Genomic DNA, 26015 nt, shown 5'->3' on the forward strand with positions numbered 1-26015 from the left:
AAAGTCACAAAATGGGTCTGAATGTCGCTAAATGATAAAGTTGCTAAATTGGCAACGCTGGATTAAGTTATATCAATTCAACTTTTTTACATCTACCACAACCCGTTTATGCTGTCATCGCTTAAGAAGTCCGTCAGATGGCAGGAGTGGTAGTGAGACGCCTCTCGGATTTTGTGTTGCTATTGATTTGCAGTCTCTTTAGTGATAGGCTTTTAGGCATTTGTCAATCATCCCCGCTTACTATTTGAGGAAAGAATCCAGCACTACAATTGGTCGAACTCTGCTTTTGCTGTTGCTTGATTTGACTACTTGAGTGCACAGGAGCGTCACCAGGTTTTTGCGTAGTTTAGAGTGACAAATCATACCAGCGTACTTTGAGGTCAAAATGCGTTCCCGCTATGCAAAATATGCACAGGTTGGCAGGTCTGGCATTGATGGTTACCAGCAGGGTATACGAAAAAGTAAATTCTTGAAAATATTCTCATCTTGTTACACCTGACCACAATGCAAAGATTCACAGAATTGCCCACAGTTGCTCAGAAGCATCTACCTACTGTGCGATCAGCCACAATCGTCAGGAACTGATAGTCTATTAAGAAATCTAATAACGCCGTTTTTGATTGAGACAGAATCTCACCTCCAGAAACTGATGTTCTCATTATTCTCTCGCTCTGAGTGAAATGATCCCACAGGAGCAATCCTCGAAAAAAGACTTTAGCTTTAAATGGCTCCCTGTGATACTTCAGCAATCACGTTGTGTTAATTACAGAATGTTTTGGCTTGTGGTGAGGAACACATTCCATCAGGTCTGTGCCTGTGTGGGTTTTATCCTGACATTTTGGTGCCTGAAGCATTTCCACAAACTGAAATAACCCAGAATCTCGCAGGCTTCAGATCATTTCCTTTTCTTAAAATGGCTGCCTGGCCTTTTCGCTTTTGTAGGGTTTTATGGTTTGTGGTTAAATGACTTTTATGAAATTTATATCCTGCAGCATTCGCCGAGTAAAAAGGTTATTTTTTTGTAGTTGGGCTATGTTCTGGAAATTTGTTTGATGCAGACAAAAATAACATTTAGACAATTTTGACATTTTTCTCAGTAGAGAATTTGTTACTTGTTATTTGTTTTGCCTCTCTATCGCCATCTCTGTTTGAAACATGACATTGCAGATTACTTTAAGTACATACTTTTGTGTGTAAAATGACATCCAACTGACATCTCCTGTGAAATCGTACCTGACAGCTCCAATTATAAATGATTATAAACTTATCGTTGTCAGACGGGCTGGCGTAAGGAGACATGTACTGTACTTTGATTTATTTTTAAGTTATGAATTACGGATCGTTAGTTACCTGCCCAAAATCATGTCAAGATTAAATTACTTGGTTTCTAGGTACTGTGGTTTTCATTAGCATTACATTATTAGCGTTAGCCTGAGGCGTAGAGCCTCATTTTTTGTTTAGTCAGCATCGGGTAATATTAATAGAGACCCGTGGTCTGCTTTTTCAACAGAAATCATTGGCTTCATAGAGCGTGGCTTTCTGTCGCGGTTTTGGCATCGATCATTTCTCTCAGCACATCTGCTGGGTCATTTAAATGCAAAACCAGACCCAGGTGAAATGAGCCAATGATGGCTGAACATATTATTATCCGCATTATTGCTAGAAAATGGAGGTAATTTCACGCACATTTTCAACATTTCATTATATGCATTTCTTCCACCGGTAATATGTTGTTTTGAACAAGCTCTTATACTCAATGTGTGGAAAATAGAAGTAAGGTGTTTCTTGTTTTAGAAACAGATGTTTTATACGTTGACAGTGTTTGTATTTTAAGTACCAGGGTCATTTTTTAAATGTTGTTTTGGTCACAAACCTGTCCCCACACTTTACAGGCATGTAAAAAGCTTCCAAATGAAAAAAATCCACCTGATTTAGCCATTAATACGCAACTCTATTTCTCAATTTCTAAATTAATTTGAATTTCATTTGTACTTTAAAACACATGTCCCCCTCCCTTTGTTTAACTCTTTTCTAAGATGTATAAACATTTCCTTTTCATTATTTTTTTTAATTAAGTTAACCAATTAAACACAAGAATAGGGCATAATAAATGCATAAAAATGCAAACCAAAATAATTATTTATTATTACAAATAATTTAAAATATATGCAGTATCTGTCCTTTGATTTTGTGTCATTGGTGTTATTGGTGACACAACTATTATTTTGAAAGAATAAAAATATGCAAGTAAGTACTTACAAGGTCAACAAAGAAGATGCTCTATTCAAGCACACACATGGTGGAGTGTCCCTTTCCTTAATATAAGTTAGATTAATATACTTTATTTTGGTGTGGTTCTTTAAAACGTCATTGGTGTTGCTTTGGTTTGTGTCATTATGAAGGATTTTTATTGGAAAAAAACATGTTTATCGGGATAATGTATAGATTTTAGTGTGCCTCATCATGGTAGTTTTGAGGTGATTTAGCCATCACTTTGCCAAATTAGCCTTTCATGGGAATTTGTCACTGGTGTTATTGTCACTGGTGTTACACCAATGACAGAAAACTCTATGCAAATCTTAAGTAAAATAAAAGAATTAAATAAAGAACGAGATTCAAGTTGCCCATTATTATTGGTAACAATACCGGTGGCCGGTGAATACTAATCATCAAATTTTAGGAATGAAAACTGAATTACATTTTTTAAGTCAGAAAGTCACTGTTTTTTGAGAATGACCCACCAGCGTTGACTAGCATTTGCTAATATCGACAAACAACCCATAGATTAAGAGCCTTTAAATCCATATTTCGACTTTTTTTATCAAAATTAAAATTTTATGTGTTTTTAGGGGTTTTCAGTTGGCACTCACTATGCTTCAGAAGGGGAGCTTCAAAATAAAGATATAATCCAGCCCAAGCCTTGAGCTGTGTAACGTCTTACTCTCACTCCCAGACCTTGAATGAAAGCTTGTCACTCGTGAGGTCATGAATACGGAGTGCGCTGGTCTGTGATTGGCCCACCACTACTATGACACGCACCAGGCCAGATGCACCTTAGGACCCCGTGGCCCACGGGTGTGCTAAATGGAGCTCTTTATTCTCGCTGTAGGAAGGGGGCTATTTTCGTCCATGTAGTATCAGGGTCCGGAGTTTCTTATTTCCCCCCAGCTTTTGTCATCACTCCCGGGGCTGCACTTACCACCGCCACCCCCCGATCCTTAAGTGCCTCTCGTCGGGAAACGGACACAAAGGCGTGTTAGTATTCATTTTGTTTGTTTGCTCTGGACCTGTCAGCCTGTCACACAAAGCAGGCCACATCAGAGAGAGCTGCTCCGCTCTCAATGGAACCCGAGGGGGTCTGCCGAGGAGAAGGAGGGGGGACGTCTTTGACCAAACGCTGTTCCCACAGGGTAGGGTGGTCCTCGGGAGAAGGGGGGAGGGATAGCGGAGGGGGGGGTGCAAGGGCAGGGCCACAGTTTACTGGGGCAGAAGGGGGGGTGTAGGGTTGTTTCAAAGCCAAGGGGGCTGTGTGAGGCTCATATCAATCACAGCAGTTTTTGGAGGGAATAGTTATGAAAGAAAAGGGGTGGCCACGGGGGGGTTCTTCTCACTGTTCCTGCCTCTGTCCTTTCCCCTTAGTATGTCTCTCTCTCGCTCACCCTCTTTGTGCCAAAGCTTTTCTGGACATCTGCCCAGACCTAAACACGGAAAAAACTGAAACACTCAAGCCACCAGGCATCTCACCAAATAAAAAGGCTGCAGACAGTTTTTTGAAGGGTAGTCTGCACGTTTCTGCACGCATGAGTGTGTGAGACAGAGAAATGTCAAGGGTGCCTTTATTCTGCAAATTGTGTGGATTCTTTTTTCACATGTCTTTCTTTCGAAATTCTGGATGCCAGTTTACAAACAAAAAAAAGTTCAGCTTTGTTAATCATAAAAGAGGTCAGCCAAAATTTAACTTGTGATCTGTCATTAATGATTTCAGCGAATACCAAAATTTTATTCAGCGGCAAACATTTTCCGATACATATCCATCACATATGCATTAGTGCTCTGTGATAGTCAAAAATAAACATTTAAATCGTCGTCTTTACATGCAGTCAGACTTGGTGATTTGCCATCTCTTGCTAATGATGTTTAGTCTGGCTGTATCTGATCAGACAGGTGCAGAGAGCATCCGTCTGTATACTGATCGAGAACCTTTTACCTAACCGGATTACAAGCTCAAGCTCAAGCCAACTCAAATTAGCACAGAACGGTCGCTTACAGTTAATGCAGAGGCCTTATGTTGTGAATGCGAGGCATGGTTTTCATCATGCTTCTCGATCACCCCCCCAGACCTCCACTGTGTGTTCTCTCATTCCTGCAGTGCATTCCACAAACACTAGAAATGCCAAATGGAGGTATTCTTCATCTGGATAATGGGATTTAGTGAAGTGATGTATTGTAAACAGTCTGAAGCTGATTGATTTTCTTAACGCGCTGGGATGATGACATCATGACCCATGGCCATATGCTGCCAAGAGCATTTGCTACACAATTTTGAAATATGTGTTAAGGAAATGTTGGTGTGTCGTGCTTGTTTGGGCTTTTGTTAGTGGTGCTTGACTGTTGCTTATATCAAGATTGAAGGGGTTTTTATAACATTGAAAGATGTTCAAGGTGTCTTCACAGACTGTTAAGGGTTAAAGGCTCACCCAAAAATAAAAATTCTGTCATTTGTTGTTGAAAATCTGTATATGACTTGTTCTTCTGTTGAGCACAAAAGAATATATTTTGAGAAATGTCTCGCTGGTTTTGTGTCCGTACAAAGGAGGTCAATGGGGGCCAGTGTTGTTTGGTTACCAGTGTTTTTCAAAATATCTTCTTTTGCATTCTGAAGAAGAAAGTTAGTCATACAGTTTTGGAATAAAAAAGGGTGAACAAATGGATTTAATTTTTGGGGGGGTGAAACTTTCTTAAATGTAATTGCCTTGTTATTGTGAACCATATTTTTTAACTTAAGCACCAAACAAACAGTGCGTTGTCGGTGTTCTATCACGAATGAAAATTAGTCATAAACCTTTCCAAGGAGCATTGCAGAGTGAACGCAGCTGTGAGGAAGATATTAGTCACATAGCTGTATGACTTGTGCTAATGACCCCTGCTGACTGGAGCCATTAGTGCAGGTGGAGGATCCTTCATTTCACTGACGTCCCCGCTCAACATGTTGCCTCTTTTTTTAGGAAAGGACTCAAAAGCTCTTCCTCTCTGTAAATATTTAGATTTCAATTAGCAGCTCTGCATTTCTGTAAAGCATTCATATGAGAGCTATGAATCTGACATTTTTAAGAAAACATACAAGTTCCTCACGGCCGATGATGGATGTCGGGCAATACCCGGCTGAAAGGAACTGCTTCAACCGGCCTAGGATGGTTTGCTAGTTTAAGCTGGTTTGGCCAATCTGGTATATTTAGTCTAAAACCTGACAATGAACAAAACATCTACAGGATGTTTTTAAGTTTAATACATGTTAATTTTAACATTTACCAATGCATATTTAAGATAAATTGCATATATTGACAAACCAATGCTTAATGGGATGGTTAACAAAAAATCTATGGAACACAAAAAAATGATATTTTGAGGAATGTCTTAATGGTTTCGTGCCCATACAATGGAATAAATAAATGATGAACATTTTCATTTTTGGGTGAACTATCCCTTTAAATGGCTTTGCTTCTCCACTCATTGTCAATATTAAACCACACGGATGCTTCTAGAATATTAGCATCTTCAGTTGTTGGCATCTAGCACATGGCAGGATGGTATCAGAATGCTGCTTCAATCTATTATCTCCTCTATTCAGCCACAAATGTTTTATTATCCATTCACAGCATCTCTGGTACACACTGGGCGCTCTATTCTGTTTGTGCCAGATGCATTTTGGGAGCCGTGGCTGGCACATTTCTGCTTTTTTAATGGGCTTCAGAACAAGTCCATATTTCCCCCTCGTCCTTGCCCATGAATGACCGTCATCCAGATGGGTGTTCATTCGAGATGGAGGAACGCACATATTGCGACGAGTGACAAATATCACAGAGTTGTTATTTTGTCGACCGCTTGTGGAAGGGGGGTGGCTAAAATGCTCCTCAGGATCGTTTATTATCCCTCCGACGACGCCGGCGGTCGACAGCGCGGTTTATCTATTATGCTTTAGCAGCAGTAGATTGAGAGCGGCGTCTGCCTATGGTCTGTTAATCAGTCAGTTCAAGCAGGGCGGATGAGTTCAGAGGGCCTGGTGGGACTGCTCATAATGAATTATTCCCCACGCTAACAAACACACAGCATGACTGGAACTTTAAAGCCAATTGTGGTGATTACGGGGGCTAATAGTATTAAAAGGCAAATTAAGAGATGAGAGCGCGACAGCGTAGCCAATGAGAGAGAAGGCCTTATTTGCGTTTGACCCTCTCCTCCAATCAATCTAATTTGTCATTAAAAGCATTAGACTGAGAGAGTGCGAAATTGAAATGGCTGCTAATTGTTTCCATTGTCAAATAGCTCATTTTCATGCGGCAGAAAACAACGAGGATGACTGAGAATTAAGTTGAAGTAAAATGTGAACCATTTCTCATCTGCTAACGGGATGTCATGAGTGTAATGTTTTGGGTCAATACTTGATTTAGCCACAAAATCTATTAACGTAGAAAATTATTTTAAAACACGTAATTGCCATAAATCGTTTCTTAAAATGTCTATTGTTTTAGTTGTACAGTGCTCTAAATTATTAGTTTTGTTTCAACTGGATGTTATTCAATTCTAGTTATTCGACTTAATTTGGGTTTGGAAAAGTTCTTTTTGTTAGCAGACAAGGTTCAGTATTCTACCAAACTGCGCTTGTGAACGTTTGTGTTCGTTTAAGACTGTACTTTGTGTACTTTAATTGTTATAACGTTGTCCTATGCACTTCCGCTGTAAGTGGCTCACTGTAAATACAAAAAAGAGAACAGATCGAGTCGATGAGAGCTTAACACGGAACGATAAGGAGTGATAAGCATATATTATAGCTCATGTGACATTTGAATGGTCTAAGCACTGATAGCAGTGCTTAACACTGAAGCACATAATAAATGTGCTAAAAATTAAACTATAATTACCATGAAAACTATAAATATTAAAATAAAAGTACCTTCCAAATATGAGTAAAAGTATAATAAAAAACGAAAACAAAATAACTCTGCAACAAACATTTACTTTTATGCTAGTCTGAAGAACCCTTTGTTGATCTACTTTGTTAAACTAATGGCCTTAGTGTCCATACTAGGATGGGTTTAAAGATGCTAGATCTAGATATTCCAGATCAGGTGAGTGACACTTTATCCAGTTGTGTGTTGTCCTCAGTCCGGTGTCAGATTGCGCACGGGCCGCCACAGCGTAGGATGTGTGTTGAACGAGTCAGCGCTGGTTTTCACTAACCAATTCTGAAAGTGTTACCAGGGCCATCTTACAAAGCCTGTAATTTGACAAATTAGCCTGTGGCTAGAACTCTGTAGTTCAGTTCGAAAACAAAGCTGACCTGCTGTCATGTTATTCGATCTATTAAAGCTTGTGTGATTGTAGGAAGGACATCAAAAACTAAAGCAAGAGCCCTTGCAGTTCTGCTGGCGGTTTGTGGTGTTCTGGTTGCATTTTGGGTACCAACTTTCGCTTCTTCAAGCTGTTTAGGTATCATTGCATCATTAGTCAACGTCCGAACATCAGCGTCATGCCAAGCTATGTTGATTCAACATTGGACTCGTGGACTGGTCATCTGTCAGGCAAACACTGAGCTCTTGCACCAGCACAGGTAGAATTGAGTGCAGGGCAGAGCCAGTTTGGCTGGGTATCGGTGGGGCGAAGTTGCATGTTTGGCTCGCTGCGTTTCTGTCTATTTTCGGTGGCTCTGACTCACGGTATCCCATGGTTACCAAACACACAAGAGGCCAATGATGCTTTGGCTGGCCAATTACCATGACGGTGATGGAGGGGAAAAACGAAGAGAACAAGAGGAGCTACCAAGAAATGCAAAGGGGTCGAAAAGGGCTATCGAGGGCCACGTGAGGATGCCAAACTTGGCTTATTATCATGCATAGGACTCTCGGCTGTCTGTTTATCTGGTCTGAGACCGAGTCATCTCCCGCAGATCTGGGTTTTGGTGTAAGCCTGGATTTGGTGCCTACTGCGCCAGGCTGCCCAGTGACCCTGCCAGAAACGCTTCTCTGTTTACAGCAGATAGGAAGTGCTCATTAGAGGACTCATAAGTCATTTATGACTACAGAGATTTTTATTATCTGGTGAGGAACTCACTGTCAACACATTGACACAGTATGTTGTGGTGTATTTACAATGACCAATGGGGTGTTTGTAACATACGACTGCTAGCACTTAAATTTACCCCACTCAACACATCAAAATCTGCATTTTTCAATCTGCATTTGTTTTTTATATTTATTATTTTTGTTATTTTTTCAGGTTCTGGTTTTGAGAAAGCAGTTCCTAGACAGAAATTGAGTTAGTGAGTTTGCTGAGTGGCGTTGACATACTCAATGCCGAGGTTATGCCATATCCCTCAAATATTGTTTTGGAGACGGGAGGGGGGATTATCACAGTATTTAGGCAAATTAAAGGGCGGCCAAGAGACTTGGCACTCAACAGCGGAGACTGTATCCTGTGGGCCGGGGGAGACCGCAAATTCCTCATAGGATTACAGGATTAGGAATCTGAAAGGTGATGCAGTTTCTCACAGATGCGGGAAATAAAAAGGCAAGCTTGGCAGAGGAGCGATGCCTCATTAATGTCTGCTTCCCTTTAATTAAAAACTACTGATTGAATGATATTGGAGAGGATTAGGCTAAGGGATGACTCCTGAAAGGCACATATGCGACAGCGGGATGTTGAAGGTGAGGGCTGTGCATGGCAGATAAAAGTCTGGCCTGCCTGGGTGCCTTCAGAAGGTGGTTTGGAGTTAAGTGAGGCATTACTCTTGGCTGATTAGAGGTAGAACAAAAAGGCAATTCCAAATAGTGTAATGGGTAGGCAGGTCACCATTATAAGGTGTGTCGATGGACTGTATAATTGTCTGTGATCATTTAACATGTCAGAGATAGATCTTGTGGTTTTCAAATTGGGTTGTACATTAAAAGGACAACTACACTGTTGTTCTCATGTCGGATAGCTTTGCTTTAAATACCTGTTTTTCTATAAATGGTCTTGTAAACTCCATGTTTGAACTCCTATTGCCTGCATGAGCCTTCAGTGTGTCAAAGCAAGCGTAAGTCCATGGCTCCAACTAAGTGTTTGGTTAAAAAACCAGGTAGCTTTGCTCACACTTTCACTTAGAGCATAAGGTAATATATTTTTTTGCAAGAAGTCTGTTTTTTACAAGAAGTGAGACACCTTTATATTAACGACTTTCATAACTCTGGCATGACATTTTTCAAGGGCATTTTCACACATTCTTTCTTTTTCTGTGCTATGACCTAAACAAACCAGACTTCAAGGTACTTTAATGTCAGACTTAAATGTCTTGTCAGTTCCAAGTCAATGTGTCCATGCCTTTTTCTTTGAAGCACGCTAAGCTTTAAACCTAAAAAAAAATAATTGTGATAATTCTCTATTTTATTTTTTTCTATTTTCTATTTATTAGGGTTCTCAAATGATTACTCATGGTTAATCACATCCAGAATAAAAGTTTGTGTTAACATACACACTAGGGATGGGAATCGCAGGGTACCTCCCGATACGATTCGATACGCGATACAGGGCTCACGATACCGATAACATCACAATGCGCCGATTCTGCGATAATCGATATATCGCTTGGCAATTCTATAAAAATACATCACGACATCTGTAAATGAAGGGAAAAAAGTATCTATTAGATGAGCATTTTTAGTGTGTTGCGACTCTCTGTCTTTAGGTTTGTTTATTCTTGCAGTTGTCTTTGGACTGTGAGTCTCTGGTGACTCCACACGCGTCTCCCAAAAGGGGGGTTTGCGGCACATCACGTCAAAGCGCTCACGCTATGAGGATCATCGCGCATTTCAACGCAAGTTTCGCCTCGGCTCGCCTAAAGTTGAGCTTTATAAAAACTATTAAAGCTTTACAAAACAATCTGACTTCTGAAATACGTGAGAATGAGCTTTTTTAATATGTACGCGCAGATGCCTGCACCCCTGCACGAGCACTGCGAGTGAGAGAGAAAGTGCCGGACTGGAGCGAATCACGAAACTACAGACTGAAAGAAGGTGAAAAGAGTATTCCCAACTTGCAGAGCGCAGAGTTAACCACGCCTACTTATTTACGTTCACTACGAAATCCAAAGTGCGCCCAAACTTTTGATTTAAAAGACGCTGGCGCTTCTCTAATTTGTTGTTGGTCCGCCATTATGCTCGTATTTCTTCTCCGCTGTGAATTACAATTTCCGTTCATCTGACCATCCGTAATGTGGGAGCGTCACCACAAGAAATATGTGGGTACTGCCGTTCTGGTAAGCACAGTGTAGGTATGAATTTAGATCTTTTGTATTTGAAAAAAAAATTGATACTTTGTGCCAGAGTATCGATAACGTCTCGCGGGCTGAAATGTCGCGATAAATCACCATATCGATTTTTTCCCCACCCCTAATACACACACACATACATGTAAACATACTTAGGGAATATTTACATTTATTTGTTTTTATTTATAAATAATTGAAATTTTATATAAATGTTTGTACATTTTTATATTTCATAATTTTCTTAAATGCATGTGTTCATAAATACAAAACTAATATGCACAGTACACAGACATATATTATGAAAATACAAACTTTTATTCTGGATGTGATTAGACGTGGTTAATCGTTTGACAGCCCTAGTTTTATTTATTATTCAATATTATGTTCCGTGTGTATATTTTATATTCTGTTTTGAATTAATATACTATATATATATGTATACACACAGCAATTTAAGTACAGTTTGCTGTTTCTGACAGTACATTGTGTGTTTGGTGTTTTGAAAGTCTAATGTGAGCCCGTTGAAAACACTGGGACCCCAGATGTAAACCAATCTAAAACCACAGCATAGACTGTCTTAGCCTCAGCTGCAGAGCTCTGAAATGGAAGTTGACCTGCTGAAAAACAAAACTGTGGTTAAACTTCATCACCGCCTGTAGCTGTTGGCTTTGAAAACAGGATGGCTTTACAGAACATATCCTAGTATCAAGTGCTGATCTTGAAATACGTTATTTCTAACAGACCAAACCACAAGTCTCAAAGGCTTGCACAACAGTACATGGTATTATATGATTTTCTGTGGGTGTGGCTGAGAACTTGGCAGCAAAACAGTAGTTGTTATCAGTGACAGCATGTAGGTTCCTAGTTGTAGTTTTTTTGATGGGGTGTGAATGTGTTGTGTCAAGTTACCTAATGTAAGAGGATGTATATGTTTACTTTTCAAATATTCAGGTATTGCTGGACATTTTGCTTAAGTTTCTAAATTGTTCCTTTTTTACTTCATTTTCAGACATATGAGAGGCCTTATAAACTTGTGGATAAAACTAACAGTGCGATGATGGATGTCCTCGGGGAGAGCGCAAAACCAAAGCATGAGTCTAAAAGCAACGACATTCACCACCTTGACTGGACAAAGCCATTGGATACTGTTGGAGACAAAGCAACCCAGGAACAACACGGGACAGATACGGAATCAAAAAGAGAATCAGCATGCAGCAAGAACCCTTCAACGGAGCCCAACACCACATTCTCAAAAACACAAGTTAAAAAGGTCACAGAGGGTTCTTCTGGAAGTCTCTTTGCCCCTGCCTTATCCTCTCTAGGCGTTGACTCGCGAGCATCATCAACTAATGTAACACTGAGTCCCCCAACGGACTCAAGTCTGTTGACACACTCTTCTTTCAATAAAAACAGAGGTTTGCAAGAAGTCACAGAGCAAGTGTTTGGGAACATCAAACGGAAATATGGCAGGAAAGACCCAACAAGGGCAATGGTCACCCATAATTTAGACCTTCAATGGGCCAAAAAGATGGACAGAGATACTGAAAGTCAAGATAATAGCAAGGAAAAACAATCATACAACACTGAATTTCAGACAGAGGAACCTGAGAAGTCGAGCAGTAGGACAGATGATGAGTGTAGGGTTATATCGGTTGGTGACATCCATCAAACTGATGAATCTAAGAGTAGAAAGAAAAGAAATAGAAGAGTAGCTGAAGAAAACAACATGTTAGATGATGCACAACTCACACATCATGTTGACATGATTGATAAAGCTGACCAAGGTACCACAAGACCCAAAATGACAAAGAAAATAGAATTCAGTGCACCAAAACAATTTAGTGTGAATTTACGCGAGACAGGAGCAGACAGTACCGGTACAATGACTGATGATGTCGAAATGTTTCAGAATAGACCGAGGAAAAACCCAGCAGGGAGACCGAGATCAGTGATTGATACTGACAAGCAAACAGATGGGAGGCAATCAAAGGTCAAGGACAGGTGGTCTTATTTAAAGTCCCAGAACTCTGCGCTTCGCACAGACGCGAATCAATCTCTGTCCATCGATGAGCCGCCCTCTGCCTTTCCCATTACCCCATCCAGCCCACTCTACACAAACACAAACAGTCTGACAGTCATTTCTCCAGTAAAGAAGAAACGTGGCCGGCCCAAAAAGCAGCCATTGCTCACCGTGGAGACAATTCATGAAGGCACTGCAACAAGCCCCGTCAGCCCTATAGCCCTAGATTCATCAAGCAATGCGAAGAGAAGGAAGAAACATGACATGTCAAAATTGGTGCAGTTGGCCTTAAAAAGATCCCCTCCAGGACAGCAGTTGAAATTCAAGAAAACCGGTCAAGAAGGTGTCCTTAAAAAGAGGGCTACTAAAAGAATGAAGTTGGTAAAGATGCAGAGCATTTTGAATGAACTTTTGTCCTCTTCAAGTACGGGCAATCTTGCCTTGAAGTCCAACGTTCCGGTTTCGAATGCCATGTCAACCGTGGCATCGACAATCGAGGCCCATTTCGGCAAGCAAATCAATGTGAGCAAGCGTGGGACTATTTACATCGGCAAAAAGAGGGGAAGGAAACCCAGAGTTGATCCGCAGGCCCAACAAAATGAGCACAAAGCCAGTGATAAGCACCCGTTGCCTATTTCCAGTCCATTCGAGAACCCTCTAGTGCCTTCAAATACATCCCCCACAACCGGAATGCCTTCTCCCAGGGTCCTGCATTTTCTCTCTGCTCACCCTGCCACCACAGATACCAGCCAGCATGACCTGAAGACAATGCCAAATCTTCAGCCTATCAGTGCATTGCCTACAAAAACTCACAAGGGCTTGCTAAGTAGTAACTGGAAGCTTTCCCCCCCAAGACTAATGGCCAACTCACCATCTCACCTGTCAGAAGTAGCTTCTATCAAAGAAGTCACCCTGTCTCCGGTTAGTGAGTCCCACAGTGAAGAGACAATCCCTAGTGATAGTGGAATTGGAACGGACAACAACAGCACATCCGACCAGACCGAGAAAGGTCCAGCGTCTCGCAGGAGATACTCCTTTGACCTTTGCAGTTTTGATGCAACGGAGGCCGCCGTCATAGAGGCAAAGAGCAAAGCAGCGAGGGGACACTACCAGAAGCGTGCCACTGCAGTTGCTGTGGAAAATTTATTTGCTCAGGAGAGCCTGAAGAAGCAGAAACATCGGAGAAAGCGCAAGGCCCTCCAAGGCCGGGATGACCTGCAGTTTATAGCCGACCTCGAGGAGCTGGTCAGCAAGTTTCAGGCCTTCAGGATTTCCCACCGCAGTTTCAAATTCTACCACGAGAATTCATATCCCAGCATCTTCCGTCTCAACTTCGACCACTACTGTCCCATGCCGTACTATCCCTATGATCCCGTGCACTATCTTCGCAGGAGCTCTGAAAAGTCGAAGAGGAGGCGTGGCAGGCCTGCCAAATCAAATGAGCCAATATCTAAGATGCCTTTTATTCAAGGGTTCGGCTGCCCCGTGCCCGGCGGCAATTACTATGCACCCTACGCAATGCCTTACACGTCCATGCCTCTCGCCACAAGTATGATCAACATGGGCTATTACGGACAGTACCCTTCGCCGTTGTACTTATCTCATGCACTTGGACCTTCAGGCTCCCCTCTCATGAGGCCACCAGTCCCTCCACCAAAGTTTCACCCCGGTGCGTCCTCTGGTCTTGTCCCTTCTAGCCGGCATAGAGCGAAGAGTATGCCACATGAAATGCCTTCATCTAGAATGGGCGACTCCCATCACTCTTCGAACAGCTGCTTGCCGAGCGTCTATCTCCACAAACGCAAACACAAGTACAAGCACAAACATAAGGAAGATCAGTACATCCCACAGAGGGAGGACCTCGGTGGACTCTTCAGCGGAACCCAGAGCCCTGCATTCCTCAGCCTATTAAATGACAGACTGGAGAAGAACTCTCTGTTCAAACTAAAGGACAAGCAAAGAGGCAAGCAAAGCGCTGACGCTTCGCCGAAAGCTTCCAGGAACTACTTTGAAGTAGACACTCTGTCGTCATTATCCTTATCAGACTCTCAGCATTGTAAACGCATTAGAGGAGAGACTCTCGACAACTTCCTGAACATCTGCACTAGACAACCGCACGAGCGCCTGCGTGCCAGCCAGGACCAGGCACTGGACTCGTTCAAGGGGCAGCACTTAAGGGACAATGATTCCAGCATCCACGGCAGGAGGCGTAGCTTGGAGGACTTTGCGTCGTACAAAGAGGGAAACGTGGTGTCCTTTCAAGGAAGTAGAGAAGAGCAGGCGGAGCAGATGTACCAGTGCTCAGACATGGCTGTAGCAGGTAATATTTGCGTTTAAACTAAATAGAAGATCCAAGTTTTGCTTGTGTTGTGATGCCTCAGTATTGAAAATGATTTTTGGTGTACAAGCTTTGATTAGCAAAATGGCTTTCAGCACTTCTGTTCGAAAGCCAGAGGAACAAATGTGCCTTTCTAAACACTTTTTATTCTGTTCCCAGTACATCTGGCATGGAGAATGTAATGCATGGATGGAGACAACTATAATTCACAATTTTCTCTCTCCTCCCTTTTCGGCTTGCCAATGGTTTTTTTGTAGAGATATATTATTCACACATTTTGATTTATATTCTACAGACACGCAATAAAAAACCTTGCCTCTTGTTAAAAGAGCTGGAGAGAAGCCAGAGGTTTAATGAATCCAGTCGACTCCACTGAAGGGGAATTGCGAGCCCTAGGCACAGTTAGATTACATTTTCACTCCCCTAGGGGAACTATGAGGATGACTCATGTTCTGCCTGCTGCCACCCACCTCCATGAATTAACCAGACCCTTTAAAGAGCTAGTTTGTTGTTCTTAAACAGAGAAATATGACATGCAACCCGCCTAAGTGTACATCAAAGCATGATTTCGGCGTGTTTTGACAGAATCACATTTTTAGAACAGCCACGTGTTTTGCCAGTGGCGATTTGGCTATCATGCAATTTGTAGGAAAGTTAGGTTTTTATGTGACCAAATTTGCATTTAAGGTCACATCTCATTTACAATTAATAAGATCTATTTGGTAGAGATTCATGGAGCATTGTGTAATAAGGCTATCAATCATTATGATGGCAAAGTGTAGTTTGGGGCAGATGTTTTGCCAGGTTTGAATCCTAAAGCATTTAAACCTATCGTCATAAAGAGTTATTAGTTAAGCAGGTTTTGATGAGGGAGGCGGGACGAGAGATGCGAGACCTGTGTAACGCACAGCTGACACTCATTATCACTCGCTTCGTTCCCTCACGGCTCTCGTCCCGCTTCCCTCATCACACAGGTTTTATAATAAATGTTGGCAAAGTTAAACCTAAAGCCTCACTTAGGGGCATGAAATCGTGTGGTGGGACATGCTATATTTATTTTGTTTTGGAACTTATTTTAAACCAAAAATGTACTTAGTTCATAAAACCTCTACGTGGAATATTTCTACTATTAAATTGTCTAGTTTCAGGACCATACTGTATAACTAAATATCTTAAATATCTTAGATTTAAATATATTAGTGTTAGTGTTTCTCTCACTAACAATACAAAGTCATTTGGATTATTGGAGCTCTGCATTATTTGTTTGTGTTTAATAAAGTCATCTGGGATGGCATGAGGATGAGTAAATTATGAGAGAAGTTTTGAATTTGGCTAAACTATTCATTTAACATGAAAATAAAATGATGACAACAGCATTTGCATTATGTGATTATACATTATATATTATGATCAAGCAAAATATCAAAACTTGCAGCATTTCATGTTATTGTTGCTCAGGTATTGGCTCTCATAAGTGAATCTGAAAATAGTAGGTAGGGTGATGTAAATATCGTCAAGAGAAATATCACCCGATGATAGGCTCTTGAAAGTAATTCATCTTACATTTGTTAGCGCATGTGGTATGGATTGAAAATCCGATGGGGCACTCAGCGTGCAGGTCTTTCAGCTCTCTAAGCCCTGTTTAAGTAAGGCTGGCTTTAACGTAGCGTAATGCCACTTAATTGTTAGCACAGGAATTACACCGAGGACTTCCCTTTGATCCAGCTTGCTGGTATACAGTTTCATCTTCCCTAACACCGCAAACAAGCAAGGAAACCCCTATTAAAGCCATCAATAATGCTGGCTGTGAGTGATGTTTCTCAAGGTTCTACCGAAACATCAAGCTAAACAAGGATTTCATGCATTAAATCACTAGCTTGCCTTGACTAGAGAATATATTCAGGGGGGAAATCATCTCTCACGCCACCGTATTTTTTGTTTTCTAAATCGTTTACCTTTGATCTGTGGAATTCGGTTGCTATGACAACAGGAAGTAGGCCTCCGCTTCAGAGCTGTGGTGACAGCGGCGAGGCGAGTCCATAAATTGCTGCCTCTAATGAAAACATTGTGCGCAGAATGCAGGTAGAGATTTCGGGGAATAAATGAGTTGTGATGCTCCCTTTGAAAACGAATGTCTCTGTCCAATGATTTGTTGGCACTTGGGAAGAATCTGCGAGTTTTCCCGTGATAAACTGAGGCTGGAGAGGGTAGGGCTCATGTTTAGTCAAGCATTAGTATTACTTTATTGAAACCAAATGGGCTGAAGGAGCCCATGCACAGCTGGTTAGTGACCCATGCTTGTTTTCTTTTTCTTTTTGTTTAGCTGTAACTCGGATCCAAACCTGCCCTGGTCATTTGACATCCTTTGCAACTGGATGATAATTATTGTTGTTGAAACTGATAACTGAGGAAACACATTGTTTAGAAAATTGGATGTAGTCTGGATGTAGCTTGCTTGCGCACAAAATATATCATTTAAATTAGTTATGTAATTGTGACCTAGCTCACGATTAGATAATGGATTTATGATTACTATATATCACAATATCTGAAATTTAAATTTACTTTCAAAACATAAACAATTCTCAATAACATGAATTTTTTTTTGCAATTGAAAATATTTGTAAAATATTATGTAAAAAAAATGTTTGATTCGTCAATGAAAAATACAGCTGAATTTTAACACTAAATTAAAATTAAGAAAGCTGAACCATAAAGCCCATTGCACATTGAGTCCGAAATTTGCGTCCGAAATTTCCGCACGTTAAAAAATAAATACGACCTCACATTGTGTCAATCACATTTACACACTGCCTCCGATATTTTCGGCCGTCATAAAAAAATTTGGACCGGGTTCGATTTTCTGCGTTTTCGCATCCGTATCAAGCATTTTGAGTGGCCTTTTTTAACAATTCAGAGACACCGTACAAACGAGAGCCAAATACAAAAAAAACGCATATGAAAATTTCGGACTGTATGTGCAGAGACCTTAAGAGGGAATAAGTAGTGAAAGCACAAAATTAAACAAAACATTTTACATGTTGACGCAGGTCACATGTTGGTAGCTCAACCAATAGTAATAAACAGACTTCATATTGTAAAATAATCACCATAGCTCAAAGGTACATATCCAAAATTTTTTGTAACGCAATGTGCGACATATTGATAAATTGTTGGCGTGCTTATATATCGCCACTGTCCTTCTGAAACCTCGTATCTCCATATTTTGTGATTTTATTTTTTGCCATAAATCATTATTAGTAGTCACACTTTATGTTTATCACTGGGTCTTGCAAATATCTAACCAATAAAAAGTATTCAAAAGTGCTTGTCAACTCTGACAACATAGTATTTAATCATTTAAAAAGTACAGTGTTTTTTACAGTTTCTAAATAACAGCAAATTTGGACATTTTTTGGAAGGACAGAGACGATATATAAAATCACATTTTTTTTTGTAATGCAAGTAATGCATAAGAAAAACTTCAGTCATCAGAAGAGTATCATTGCACATTATTTTAGGCATATTTGTACTATAAAATAAATATGATATTATGCTTTTCAAAAGTACAATCCATTTCTTTGTATACCCACTTTCCACCTTGGATCTTTTTTGTAGAAACCTTTGTGCACCTTACTTCACTTTAATACCATAATGAGCTGATAAAGCAGATATGAGGATGGATTAGGAAATGATTTATGGCTCTTAATCACCAAGCGTATCCTGTTTTTAAGTTTGCACAGGTGCGCTCTCCGCCGAGCTTTAGGAGAAACCTAGAAATGCGTAAAATGCTCCTGATCGCAATCCAGCTTACAGCTCTTGTTTGTTTTCATGGAAACCTACCAGATGGAGGGGCAATCAACGAGAAAAGAGAGAAAAAGAGACCTCTCCAGAGATGCGAAGAGAGTGCAGGAGAAATCTTAGATGTGGAACGCACATTTTAGGCAGCTTTGGACCGTCTGAACTCATTTCTAACGCGGCTGCCAGAAAGCCAGCATTTCCTCCGCTCTGGGCTTTCATCCAACGCTCCGTGTAGAGGCAGTAAATTAATCACAAATGTATCTGAGGCCTCGTCATTTATTACTCGTAATTCCAGACACATCTATTTGCAGTGGATGTGAACACAGACTAGGGGTTGAACGACCTTAGATTTTTGGAGGTCTACTATTATGTGATAAAAGTCGTGTCGACTAGTCGATGACGTCATTAATAAATCAGATAAGAGCTAGGGAATGTTTTGCAACAAGATTTGATGGGTGTGGGCAGTAAGACGCTCGTGTGTGCGATCTGCGGGAGAATGGCGGGACTCCCGTAAAATAGCCTCTAAATATCTAGTATCTAAATACAAATAAACTGTTGTTCATCTATTGCACAAGAGCAGCAACAACTAAACTAAAATAAAACTATGTCAAAGCGCGAGGTCAGTGGTAGCGGGGCTATGCAGTAAAAGAGCAGCAGGTGTCTCTACAGCAGCCTAAGATCTGAAGTGTGTGTACAGACCAAACTCCAATGACATGTACAACAAGTCAACTGAAAGTGTCATGTGCACTAATAGATGAAACAACAGAAAAATGTATTGAGTTTGTTCGTGACGGCCTATGACTTTAGAACAACGTCAATATATTTATTAGCCTAATGCAGCAGACGCTTATCATAGCGGACTTACAAACGCAGCACCTCAGTGACACAGCAGCCAATGTGAGAAACACTTTTATTTATTCTGTTTCTTTCATGTTTTATTAAACGGGGAACAAGTACAAAAATAGCCTATAATAATAAAAGATTTAAAAAGCTAGCGCACTGAAACACATTAAGGCTTTACCTGCAAGCTTTTGCGGCGTCAGAACAAATCGTGAATGTTGCGAAAACAGGACACTTTGTGAATGATGACAAGATAACTTATATTATTGCCGGTAGTGTGACAGCATCTCGCTGAACGGGGTGGGAATGACATCCGTCCCGCGCGCGGGTCCGTTGAACAGTCAGCCGTGTTCTTAAAGGGACAGTGTCAAAAAATTACATGACTCGCAACTAGTCGACATCAAGCTTAGAATGTCGCACCAGAGCATTAATGTCGACTATTTCGTGCAACCCCTAACACAGACTATATTCACTGATGGTCTGGTAAGTGGGAGGTTACCTAACAACCTTCCCGATGTTCCTTCTCCAGTGTCAAGAATCCTTTCCTTTAGTGCTGCGTGTTTCACATGTTGGTTTATTAATAGTTCACTCTGTTAGATCGTATCAGTTACGATCGGTTCTATAGCGGGAATGTTTACACGCAAGCTAAAACAAATTAGTGCGACGACACATCAGATTGTCACATCATTACCCACAAGATGGATGTTTGTCTCTCTTGGTCTGACTTCATGTGTCTTGTTTACTTTAGAAATTTCACTGCTGTCAACTAGCAAATCAATTACGTTAGATGTTTACTGAATCAACTTTGCTTCCCCTCCAGATTCCTACAAGAGGAGGCACAACCATCCGGAAGAGCAGTGCGACGTACATAAAATGTGCGCCTACTCCAAGATCCTCACTACCAAGAAGAACCTGGATCACGTCAACAAGATTCTGAAGGTCAAGAGGCTTCAGAGGCAAGCCAAGACGGGGAATAACATGGTAAAGAGACGCAGAGGGAGACCCAGGAAGCAGCCGCTTTCTCTCGAGGATGGATTGATGGCTCAGATGCCAGTTCTGGAAAAGTGCGTGGACCTTCCTGGCAAGAGGAACCTCCACGGCGGGCTGGTGCCCGCTCAGCTTGAGTTCTCCAATCACGACTCCATCACAGACGCCATTGAGTCAGTGGTGCACATGGCCAGATCTCAACCCAACCCACAGTCCATGCAGGGAGGCAAGTACTGGCACAAAGTTCAGCCAGAGCTTCAAGTAGAGCGTCGGCGAGGCAGAGGGAACAGACGGGATGAAGGTTATAACGCTGCACTGTGAGTTAGTGCTTGGGTCTTTGTTTCTTTGTTCGTCTCAGTTCTACTGACGCATTTTAATGGGCATTCGCTGAGCAAGATCGTGCTCCGTTTTCAGATGCTATTACAAACTTTATCTGTCTAAAGGAGGCAAATTAAACTTGTTTGTTCCAAAGCCCAAAACCAGGAGGATTTTGAAACGGTGGCTTTAGCCGTAATCTACCAGCACATGTAAATGAACTTAAATTACGGTACTGTGCACTTTTTTCTTTGTGTTTTTGTTTTGTTTTGTTTTGTTTCGCTCAAGCACAAGCTCAGATCTTCTGGCTGAGGTTGATTTTGAACAACAGGTCATCGGTCAATCGTTAACACACATTCACTTGCCTGTGCTCAGGTGTGTTTCAGGCAGGAACTAATGGCAATACTTTTGAATGAACCCCCTTTCGATGGCTAGCTTCACTGTACATAGCAACATACTCTACTAACTTTTCTAAGTATTTTAGATCTACCTACAGTATACTGTCAGCATATCAAGTCGAAAATCATATAATGTTTTTTGTTTTAAACATATACTGTAGATGCGACATAAGCGAGCTTGTGTCGAAACGCATTTAGTAACGTAATCCAAACAAAGTGGATTCACTGCATATTGTTATTTTAGAAACAAGACAGAATATATAAATAACGTCACCTGGAGATACTGTCGTTCACATCAGGCCGGATGAAAAATGCTACGGTTGCATTTAAAACCTACGAAGCACTTATTTCTTTTTTTGGGGATGGGGGTTGGATTGTCACCGTTTTGTTTTTTCGCTTTAAATATCAGTGATCATCTGGACGATATTTTCTCACTCGGTTGCCGAACGGAGCGACCAGTTCGCCTTCTTATTTGAGAATGTGCCTGTTATTATTAAAGAAACAATAATATAGTATGTCTATATACCTGTCAGTATTAGATATTCACATGACCAAAGTATCAGTGTAGTCGTATGTCATAAGGTAGATCGGTTTCAGTTTAGCTGCTTGTGTATATTACTATTGAGTGGGTAGTAAGTGTGACGGTGTGCTTATTTCTTTAAAGCTCTGTTGTTTGGATTGGTTGGAAAATAGAAACCGGAATGTACACAGAAGACTATTTAGGTCCGATCATAGGACATCGGAAACGTTTATATATGTTCTACGCTGTTTTAGAAACAAACATTGTAGAACAACTAATATATAATTTACAATCTGCATAGAATTTGAATGTGGTCCTGATTTGAATAGCTTTCCATTTGTTATTGGTTTCTCGGTTTTTCATATACGTGCCTTACGTTTGTCTATGAGTCCATAACATGTTCAGGTACAAGGAAAGCTTAATGGCAAGATGTTAGTCGAGAATGTACATAAACAATAATAATCGTGTACGCTGTCCTGGTTGTAATGTGTTCGATGTTGCATTATTTCAGTTTAATCAACGTTTTAACTACACACACATATACTGTACTTACTAAACCTGAGCTCAGTAATGAGCCTTTCACGTTATGGGCGATAACAATAAAAATGTAGTTTTAAAAAATCTATGTAAATTTAAGAGAATTGCGCTTAACGTTTAGAGGAACTTTATTGTTGGGATCACTTCCAGAGCAATTGTTCTAGCTTATGAACAATAAAACATACTTGGGGGGGGGGCTGTGAAATTATCTTTTTCCGTTTCATTTTTTTCTGTTTTCTGTGTTTTTCGTTTTTTACTATACAACAATAATATATTAGCCCACATAAAAAATCGGTATACTTTAGTATTTACTCAAATTTTACATTTTGACCATTACAGAAAAAAATACTCAAAACAGGCCATAATATACAACTATGTTAATATGAATCCGTTTATTACTAGTATATTTTTTAACAGTCTACTAAAATGATTGTAATATTTTTAGTGCTTTATCTAGTAAATTGTAGTTAATGCACTAAAGTAAATTATGTAGTATATGGGTGTGTCATAATTTGTTCCTTAGAATTAACGCATCGTTGCTGTTATCCTCTGTTGGTATGGGCACTAATATACTTGTTTATAGTTATCGTCCAAAGTGTGAACGGCCCTTTACAATTTTGTGATCAGACAACACATTTAACTACACATCTAAATACTGTAAAAACAATACATTTCTATAAAGAAACCCACACCCAAGGTTTTTAAAATTAACACACGCTTATTTTACTATGCATCAGGTTGTCGCTGTGAATCCACGGACACGTAACTTTTTTGCATCGACTCTTTTATAAGCTTTCCGTTTTGTTTAACCAGTTTAAACTATGAAGTGGTCTTACTGAAATTTTCATTCTGAAAAGTTACAATGACCAATAGTTTGTGCTAAAACTGACTATCACTTCTTTTGCAATTCTAATTATTGTCTAGGGGAGAGACTGACCTCTAAGCAGTGCCGCCTTAAATGTTAATTTCAACAAAAAATGTCCCCTGTAAATAGTCGACTGTCTCTAGATCGCATATAGCTGCATGGATTATGGCTACGAATCGTGTCGATGCTGTATGTTTCATTCAGTTGTCCAAAGTGGGACACGCAGTGGCTTAAAACGCATTCTGTCCATGTGACAACTTTCATTAAAAGAAATAATAGATGCTGGCAGCTATTTGCCTCTGGCGTGGACATTTTGCTGAATGCATTCGATTGGACTGGTTTTAGCAAACCATCTTGAAACGTTGCCAAAAATGTCGACCTTTTGTCCGTGCTTTAAGCACTAACGGACAAAATCTATGTTTTAAACGAAATGTACACCGTAGCAGTTTTCTGAAACGCGACTCTAGATGATACAGTAAAAAAATGGCAGCTTGGCTTCTGTGGTCTTAAAATGCCAGATATATTTTCTCCACCAGCTGATAAGTGGTGCCTTGTGAAGTTAAGGTGTATTTTTTTATGTTCTAAAACAACGATTGCAATTTCATTACATGCTGTATGTGTCGAGTATTACCAAGGTCACCAAGAGAATGTCATCCACACAAGTGTTGTCACGAGTATCATATTTTTATTTGTATTGTTAATGATGAAGTTATAATACAAGTGAAGTGTTAATCAAAAAGTAATATTCCTAATAAGGACACAACACATGCTCTTATCGCTCTGAAAGTTTTGAAAAATCACGCATATGGTGTTTTTTGATAATTTGATTTCTGCATGCCCTATTTGATTGTATGCATACCAATTTTGAAGAAGTATTACATTTCGATTTGGATAAGATCTTATACATTGTTTGATATGGTTTTTTGTAATGGATTTTAAATTCATAAAGCATTTTTGTACATTGTATGGATATTAAAAACAGCAAATAATGGACGTATATACAAAAGAATAAATACTGATGTACACAAACATATGCATTGTACATAGAATGTATGTAAACACATTGGTGTGTAGTGTAACGGTGTATACAGACATGTTTATAGTACTACACTGTACATATGTACATACATGTAAGCTTGCATGTGTTTGGTAACGTTTGCCGTTCATGATCTTGTAGTTTTATTTTTTTATTTGTCTTTCTTACTGTAAAGCTCGCGTTGTGAACCGTCTCCGGTGGGCGGCGACGAGCGCTTAAAATACAGTAGATCTTGTTCATGTCATTCATTGTGCAAAAAATAATAAATGAATTTATCGAGAGCTCGCTTCGGTTTTCAATTGTCTTTTTGCCTACTTGTTGATGTTTTAATCCTGCTGATCTTTTGCTAAATATTTCTTTTATATTACCATATGAGAAAATATTGCAGTATATTCTAGTATTAGCTATAGCTAATTGTACTTACCTTACTATGGTAAATATTGAAGAATACCTTTTTTACTACAGTGTATCAAGTTACTATAGTTAGTTCTATAGAAAACTAAAGTACACTTATTATTCTGCACTATACCGTGCTGTACTATGAGTAGTATTACTACATGGGTCATTCTCATAAAATCATTACATCATGGCAGTAAAGATTTGAATTATAAAACATAATTCGGTAACAAAATAATCATGAACATAATTGTGTTCTTTACCTTGGACAAAGCATGATTTTAACATAGGAAGGAATTTTTTATTTATTTCATTGCTTTTTCTGCTGAAATTCTCATTACTGTAATGCGTCATAATTTGTGCATTATATGTTGTTATTTAGAGTAAGATGTAAACATTATGAAAAAAACAACTGGATGTTCTACTAGAAATCATTGACAGAATATTCATGTATAATAAAAATGAAGAAAAAGTGTAAAAAAGAAGTGTCTGATGCTCTCACCCTCAGTAACCTTTTTAAAAGACACACACGAAGATATTTACATTAAGTTTGATTTTATGTGAAGAAACTTTTCAAATGGCTTACAGTTTAACAAAATTCTCTAGTCAAAAGCTTAATATTCTCTTGTCGTGATGTAACTTTTTAATTCTCATTACCGATACAGGTAGTTTTCAGCATTTAAAAATGTTACATGTATAGTTTTCTATAAAAGATATAATTCATTAAAGTCTTCTTATGTATGATTAATAAAAACTTGCTTGAGCATCATGTCTTCGCTTCTTTTAGCAAAACATGTTATGGGATTGACAGTTTTAAATGGTTACGGTAATGAGACTTTTTAAGGCATTTTTTGTACAAAATGTTCAAAATTGCGTTAAACTGTAAGTAAAACATTTTTTTTGCTTTAATGAATCAAAAGGAAATTTGTTGATGCGATTTTTTAAGGGGTTTTAAGAAAATCAATTTTTACATCTTGAAACCAAGGTTTCGTAAGAATCACCCACATAACAAGCATAATTAGTAGTATACTACATTTGTTTTATTTGAGTCACTACTATGATAATAGTATGATTTTACAGATAATAGTTACTAATGTGAATCATTATTCTTTAATTATGTTGTTGATCTCTGTCTGTCTATCTACTGTATATATTCTGTATAGTGTCATAATGTTACCTACTGTGCAAACACAATTTAAAAGCATATATAATTTGTGCAAATTTACATTGAAAGTGGTGCTTCGTAATCATTCCAAACCACATTATACAGTAAGTGTCAATGTAAATGTGGGCATATCTTGTCTACATCATCATGTAGCAGTGCACATCTGTCCTCTGTGCTTGGAATTGGTGTCCGTGTGCAGTTTACTGGAGGGGATCCCCACTCACTGCATTACCACAGCACTGCAGAGCAGAGATAAACGGATTGGCCTGAGTCGC

At 39.6% G+C, this 26015-nt stretch overlaps 1 protein-coding gene across 2 annotated transcripts in view; it reads left to right on the forward strand.

Annotated features, from left to right (window-relative positions):
• The window catches only part of setbp1 (SET binding protein 1), a 73049-nt gene extending 48589 nt beyond the window's left edge, over positions 1 to 24460 (forward strand). For both annotated transcript variants that reach the window (XM_057353499.1, XM_057353491.1), the window contains 2 exons: positions 11532 to 14862; positions 20342 to 24460. In XM_057353499.1, coding sequence (XP_057209482.1) covers positions 11532 to 14862; positions 20342 to 20829 — 3819 coding nt within the window. In that variant the 3' untranslated portion in view covers positions 20830 to 24460. The remainder of the gene's footprint in view (positions 1 to 11531; positions 14863 to 20341) is intronic.
• Positions 24461 to 26015: the final 1555 nt, after the last annotated feature.

This window comes from Triplophysa rosa, linkage group LG2 (assembly GCF_024868665.1).
Source record: "Triplophysa rosa linkage group LG2, Trosa_1v2, whole genome shotgun sequence".
Lineage (NCBI taxonomy): Eukaryota > Metazoa > Chordata > Actinopteri > Cypriniformes > Nemacheilidae > Triplophysa > Triplophysa rosa.